Raw genomic sequence first — 6,435 nt, 5'->3', positions numbered from 1 at the left:
GCGCGTGTGCGTGTGTGTGCGCGCGTGTGTGCGGCGCCGGGGAGGAGGGGGGAGCGCGGGGGAGGGCAGGGGAGGGGGGAGCTGCAGATGCATAAATTTGTTCAATCAGAAAACACAAACACACACGCACACAAAAGGAGGCATTAAGCGCGGACCTCCGGGGAGGCGAGGAGCCTGGTCCCCGCCCCGCCCGCGGGGAGAGGCATGGAGGATGGAGGGGAGGAGGGGCCAGGCTGGGCCCTCGGAAATTGGAAAAAGACCGACCCGAGAGCTTGCGTTTGACCAGCTTTATTTATCAAAAATGGTACATATATAAATATTCTTAAACATTTTTGCATTTTACAAGGCTGAGGATTCTTGTTGTGGGTTTTTTTTGGGGGGTGGAGGAGGAGAGTAATGGGTTCTCTTTTTTTTTTTTTTTGCTCCCTTGAGAGGCGGAGGGTCTGCGGTTGCTGCCTAGGTCCGAATTGATACAGCGTTTTTCTTAAAAAAAAAAAAAATTAATAATAAAAGGAGGAAAACAGAAGAAAGAGGAGAAAGCAGTGTTTCTAAGCCGATCACCTGATTTCGTTGTGTGAGTCGCAGCCTGAGCGAGCGGGCGCGGGCCGGCTGAGCGCCTCTCTCGGCCGCCGCCGCCGCCGCCGCTCTCAGTCCATGTCCACCTCCTCGCCGTCCGGCGCGCTGGGTCCGGCCGCGGCGCCTGGCTCGGCGGCCCCGCAGATGGCCGGCTCCACCGCAGGGCTCGGCGCTCGCGGGCCGGGCCCGGGCGACGGCGCGAGCGGTGGCGGCGGCGGGGCCGCTGGGCAGGCGACCCCCGCGTCCGCGCAGTCCCCGCCGCCGCCCTCGGCCACCGCTGGGGTCGGGGCCCCCGGGGAGGCGACGGCGTCGGGGCTGCGGCGCGCGAAGGCCGAGTCCGGAGCGCCGCCGGACCCCGAGAAGGCCCCGAAGCTGGCCTGCGCGGGCGGCGCGGGCGGCGCGGCGGGCGCGGGCGGCGCGTCCTTGGGCGCGGGTTCCGGCCCCGCGCCGCCCTTGAGCGCGGCCTGCGGCACCAGGAAGCCCAGTGGCTGCGTGATGGGGTAGAGCAGAAAGTGGCCCTTGCCGATGAGGGTCCGCGGCGCGCACGGCAGCCCGGGCGCGAAGTCCAGCCCCGCGGCGGCGGCGTTGGCGGGGGCGGCTTTCCGGCGCGGCGGCGAGTCGGACAGCAGGCTCTCCACGCTGAACGGGCTGGCCTTGGGCAGGCCCGCGGCGCCGCGCTCCGCCGCCGCCCCGGGCGCACACGGGGCCGCGTCCTTGTCCGCGGGGCGGCCTAGGCGCAGCTGCGCGCCGGCGCCGCTTCTTTGGCTCGGGTAAAAGGCGGGGTCGCAGGTGCCGGGCGCGGGCGGCTCACCCGGCGGAGCGGGCGCGGACCCGGCGGCGCCGGCGGCGTGCGCGCTAGGGCCCTTGGCCGCGGCGGCGGGCGGCGGCGGCGGCTCGGGCGGCTCCGGGGACAGGCCGCCGCCGCCGCTGTCGCTGTCGGAGCTGGGTGCGCTGTGCAGGGACAGGCCGCCGGGCGAGTGCAAGTGGCGGCTCTGGCTCTTGAGCAGCTTCTTCTCGTGCTTGCGCTTCTTCTTCTCCATCTTCTCCAGTTCCTTGCGCGCGATCTCCTCCGGGTCCATGGGCTCGCCACTGCACGTGGTCGGGTGTGAGTTGTGCGCCGGCCGCCCCGGGCCCTTCTTCGTGTTTTCCTTCTTCCTCCACTTAGCCCGGCGGTTTTGGAACCAGACCTAGAGCAGCCGGATAGGGGAAAGGAGGGCACAGTCAGGCGGCGGGCTTGCCGCTGGCCAGCTGCGGGGACTCCCCGCTCCCCCCAGACAGGCCTGCACGACCTCGGCTCCGACCAGGGGGCGGGAGCCAAGCCACGCGGCCGGGCCGGCCCTGAGCTGGGTTTCGGCACTCAGGCTGCAGGTTCCAAAGAGCATCTTTTCCACCCAGAAAGAGGTCGATGGGGCCTCTCGGCAGCTTCCGGCTCCGGCTTCTCACCTCGGGGGAACTGGGAGCTGCCCCTTCGCTGGGCAGGGCCGGTCTGGCTCCTGCCCGAGGGCGACGGGTTCCTGGTCGGCAGGCAAAGAGCAAGGCCCCTTCTTGCCCCTCCTGGCTTCTCACAGCTCGTGTTCTAAGCAGCCCGCCTGGCCTGGCGCTGACCGTCTGGCCCGAGGACCACAGGCAGCTGTGTTGAGCTGCCCTCCACACCTGTCTTCGGCCCAGGGGGAGACTGAGTCAAAGCCCAGATTCTGGGATTTCCCATAAAGGGAAATCTCGATGCTGCTGCTTCTAGAAGGGCCTAGGAAGCCAAACTTAGGGGCAAGGGGGCTTCAGCAGCCTGCCCTCCCCACCCCCCCCACCACCCCCCCCCGGAAAACACATTCACACACATCCTTCTTTCTGGAAGCTTCAGGCAAGGGCGCCAACGCTGCACTCTCAAACCAGTTGTGCGTGGCCTGGGTTGGGGAGGTAGGCAGGGAAGCAAGAGGCCAGCTGCCCGCCTTCTGGGGAAGAGGTCTGGGCCGGTCTTGCCACCTCCCCTCTCTCTGCAGGCCTGGCCCTGAGGAGCCTCACAGGGCTCTCGCTCCACTCTCCGACAGAGTCAGTCGAATCTCGTCCAAACCCCAGGCATAGTACCCTCCCCAGGAGATCTCCATCATTCGAATTCTTTGTTGAGGCCACAGAGAGACCCAGCACAATCATGGGCCTGGCCTGGTCACAGGCAGCCTTGTTCGTACCAAGGTGCCCTATAAAGCTGCAACGTCCCCAAGGCTGTAACGGTCCATCCCTGTCGTCCCCCCCCCCCAACTTTTAAAAAATATTTCTTTTATGGGTGCAAATTTCAGGCTGCCTTCTCACCAAGAAAACGACTCATTGCCATATTAAGGGGGAAACGAAGAGGTCTTGACTTCACTTAAGACACTTAAAACAAATTGGATAAAAGGATTTGCACACAGAAGAGGTCAAGAGGGGAGGCCCAGCACAGGGCGAGAACACCTTTTCAGACAAAGATACCGGCGCTGAGCAGGCGTCCTGCCAGCCTCGGCCTCAAAGCCCCGAGCCCACAGCTGCGGCGGCACCGCTCACCACCCCACGCACCGAAAAACACCTCTGTACTTAGTGGAACACCACATTATGCACGATTCATCTTGAATTTTTAATCCACCAAAATGATGCTGTATTTTTAAAAGGAATACCGCCGGTAGTCTCCGAAGGAAAATCAAATTATGGGGGGAAAAAGAAAAAGAAATAACCGGGGGTATTAAAGATTCAGACACCTTTTTTTTCCCCTCAATGTGTTAATTGTTTCTAAGTTTCCGCCTCCCCTTCCTCAGCTGCTCCCTCCTGCAAAGCGATGAATAAATACATGTTTCCATCTGAATATTTTAGAGGCGAAAGGTAAACAAACAAACGCGTTGGCTCCAGGCTGGTGAGCCCGAGGCCCCGCGAGGGCGCCGAGGCGCGGGTTCTGCCCTCGCCAAGTCCGCGCGGCTGGCTCCTCGTCGCCGCCTCTCCCGCCCAAGCCTCCCCGAGACCCCATTTCGCACGGTCGCCGGGACCCCACCACGCAGCTCCCCGGTTCGGACGCAGCTGCGGTTCTCCAGCCGCCTCAGGTTTCAGGGGTTCCGACCTCCCTCTCCGAGAGGCGACGAGCCCCGGAACAGCCCCCGCCCCCGCAACCTTCCGGCAGCGCGCGCGGCGGGCTTGGAACCGAGGATGCGGTCTCCCACCCAGAACAAAGGCGGGGCCGGCGCCGGGCAGGCCCGGGGGCGGACGCTGGCTCCCGGCAGCGGCGGCAGCTCCTTACCTGGACTCGGGACTCGACCAGGTCCAGGCGCAGCGCCAGCGCCTCGCGCATGAACACGTCGGGATAGTGGCTCTCGTTGAACGCCTTCTCCAGCTCCTCCAGCTGCCAGCCGGTGAAGTTGGTGCGGGTGCGCCGCCGCTTGCAGCCCGGGCTCTCCTTGTCTGGGTCCCCCGAGTCTGCGGGCATGCACGGGGACGCCGCGCGGCTCAGCCACGCGCCCAGGCCAGATCCGTCCCCTTCTGCTACCTGCCGGCCACCCCTGAGTTCGGGGGCCACCGAGAGGGCGGGCGCGCGCCCCGTGCCGGGCGGAGGGCGGGGACCGAGGAGCGCCCTGGGGCCTCGGCAGCCGGCGACCGACCTCCTCCGCCGGACAAGGGTCCCCTGCTCCCCCCCCCCCACCCACCGCCTCCTTCCCGCCCGCCGCGCCTACCTGACAGCTTGAAGGGCTGGCTGTCGCCGCCTACCCCGCAGGCGGCCGGCAGCAGCGGCGTAGGGTTGACCACCGAGGCGGCGGCGGCGGCGCATGAGCCGCTGAGCAGCCCGTCGATGGAGAAGGGCACCGCGGCGGCGGCCGACTGCAGCTGGTGGCCCGCCAGCTCGTACACGTGGTGGTGGCCCAGCGGGTAGGGGAAGCCCACCACGCCGCCCAGCGAGCCCCCGAACTGGGCATGCGGGTGCTCCAGGAGGCGGCCGTCCATCATCTCGCGCGGGGGGCCGGCGGGGCGCGGGGGCGCGGGCCGGGGCCGGGGCGGGCCAGCGGCGGGAGGCGCGGATGGCGGCGGCGGCGGCGGCGGAGACAGGGACCCGGAGCCCTACACATGCTTCGCCCGCACTCCGGCGCTTTACTTTATCAACATCAAGCTCCCGATAATTAGCCGCGGCCGGGGGAATTTGGGACCAATAAGAAGCGCTAATCGGCTCTGACGTCAGAGGCGTGCTGGGTGCAAGAAAACGTTTTCCATATCGATTGCTAATTATACCTGACATGCACCTCAATAAACAGTATCAGGAACTGTCACAACAAGACGGGGAGGGGGGGCGGCAGGGAGGGAGGGGCGCGGCCGGGCGCTGGGCGGGCGCGGCCCCGGGCAGGGGCCCCTGGCGAGCCCCCCACTTCAATCCCGACTGGCCAAGCCCGCGCCTCCCCCCACCCCCGCCGGCTCCCCGCCCCTCCGCAAATCACTAATAGATTTCCCTTTAAAACATTCACCGGCGTGTTGTGGAGATTTTTCACCAGAAATGCTGTACTCTCTGAACCTTTAAAGTGATGTTGCTCCAATTACAGAGAGACATTGAGCGGCAAATAGACTGATCCAATAATAGGAGATTCATCATCCGCTCTTTCCGAAACTGTCACATTGAATTTAAAACTACAAGGGCTTCTCATCTCCCCGGCTCCAGGCGGCGGGGGAGAGGAGGAGGAGAGAGAAGGAGGAGAGAGAGGAGCAGGAGGGAGCAGAGGGAGGAGGGTAATTCTAAAAGAGAATAACTCCTACAGAATGCAGCGCCCCGTCCGTAAAAAGGCATCACCGGTGCCCTCTCTGATTGATTGGCAGCCGCCCGGTCTATAAAGACAGAGGTGGGGGGTGGCTCTGGAGGCACCCTGACCCCCCCTCCCAACCTTACCGCTACCCCAAAAAACCAGGTCTGGGGCAGAGGAGAGAGGAGTGCAAGTAGGAAGGAAGAAGTAACTTTGGGGTGGCAGCCAGTCCGGCCCCTCCACGCACACAGCTACAAAATAAATCCATCTGCCTTGACTCGGCCTCTGAAGAATAGGGCCGCGGTACCCAACCCATTTATTATAATTTAATTATGTTCTCAGAGAAGTGTCACCCCCTTCTCCGCTATAAAATATTGATTGACTCAAAGCTAAATCATTAAAGGACATATTCTTAAATAAGCAGCAAATTAGGACTGTGGGCAGAAGGGAAAGAAATCATTATATATATATAATATCCTTTGTAAAAAAAAAAAAAAAAGTTTTGTCAATGGGGAAGTTGCGTTCTGCTGCGGCCCCAGGAGCATGGACACGGTCCTCTACCGGTGGCCCGAGGCAGGGAGGAAGCGAGCTGCTGGGCCTCGCTCTGGCCCAGTCCTGGGAGCAGGGCTGCCCGCAGCCTCCCACCCGGGGCAAAGCGACAGACAGGCTGGCCTTTGGTGTAAGTGGCTTGGGCCAGGCCGCCAAGCCCGGAGCCGGAGCAAGGGGAAGGGCAGAGGGGACTGGGCAAGCCTGTGCGTCCGTCGCTGTCCGAGTGTGTGGGTGCCGGGGAGGGGCGCGCACAACCCCTCCGGCCGGCAGGAGCGGGAAGGCTGGAGCGGGTGGCCAGGCCGGGCAACCCGCACCCCACCCACCGCGTGCACCGCCTTCCGCCAGGACCTGCCTGGTGGCCGGAGCGCCGGATCCACAGCCGGGCTAGGTCCTAGTTGAATGCGCCCTGGCTGCCCCCACTGCGATTTAATTACCCTCCTCTCTGTCTCTCGGCTCGAGAGGATGGAAAAGTGCAGAGGCTGGGGCACAGGCCCGACAGCTCGTGGGGACGGAGAGGAGGCCTGGAATTTGGGACCTAGGAAAACGCTGCAAGTATTCATTCCAGGGTCAGGGGCCA

At 64.1% G+C, this 6,435-nt stretch overlaps 1 protein-coding gene across 1 annotated transcript; it reads right to left on the bottom strand.

The window, feature by feature from the left end:
- Positions 1 to 272: 272 nt before the first annotated feature.
- On the bottom strand, positions 273 to 4,665 carry UNCX (UNC homeobox). The gene is made up of 3 exons (XM_023655094.2): positions 4,260 to 4,665; positions 3,830 to 4,005; positions 273 to 1,763 (listed from the first exon to the last, which is right to left on the bottom strand). Exons 1-3 carry the CDS (start codon positions 4,528 to 4,530, stop codon positions 648 to 650), a joined length of 1,563 nt encoding a protein of 520 aa, XP_023510862.1. The 5' UTR covers positions 4,531 to 4,665; the 3' UTR covers positions 273 to 647.
- Between the last annotated feature and the right edge of the window lie 1,770 nt (positions 4,666 to 6,435).

Source organism: Equus caballus, chromosome 13 (assembly GCF_041296265.1).
Source record: "Equus caballus isolate H_3958 breed thoroughbred chromosome 13, TB-T2T, whole genome shotgun sequence".
NCBI lineage: Eukaryota > Metazoa > Chordata > Mammalia > Perissodactyla > Equidae > Equus > Equus caballus.
This window is presented reverse-complemented; position numbering and strand designations above follow the sequence as displayed.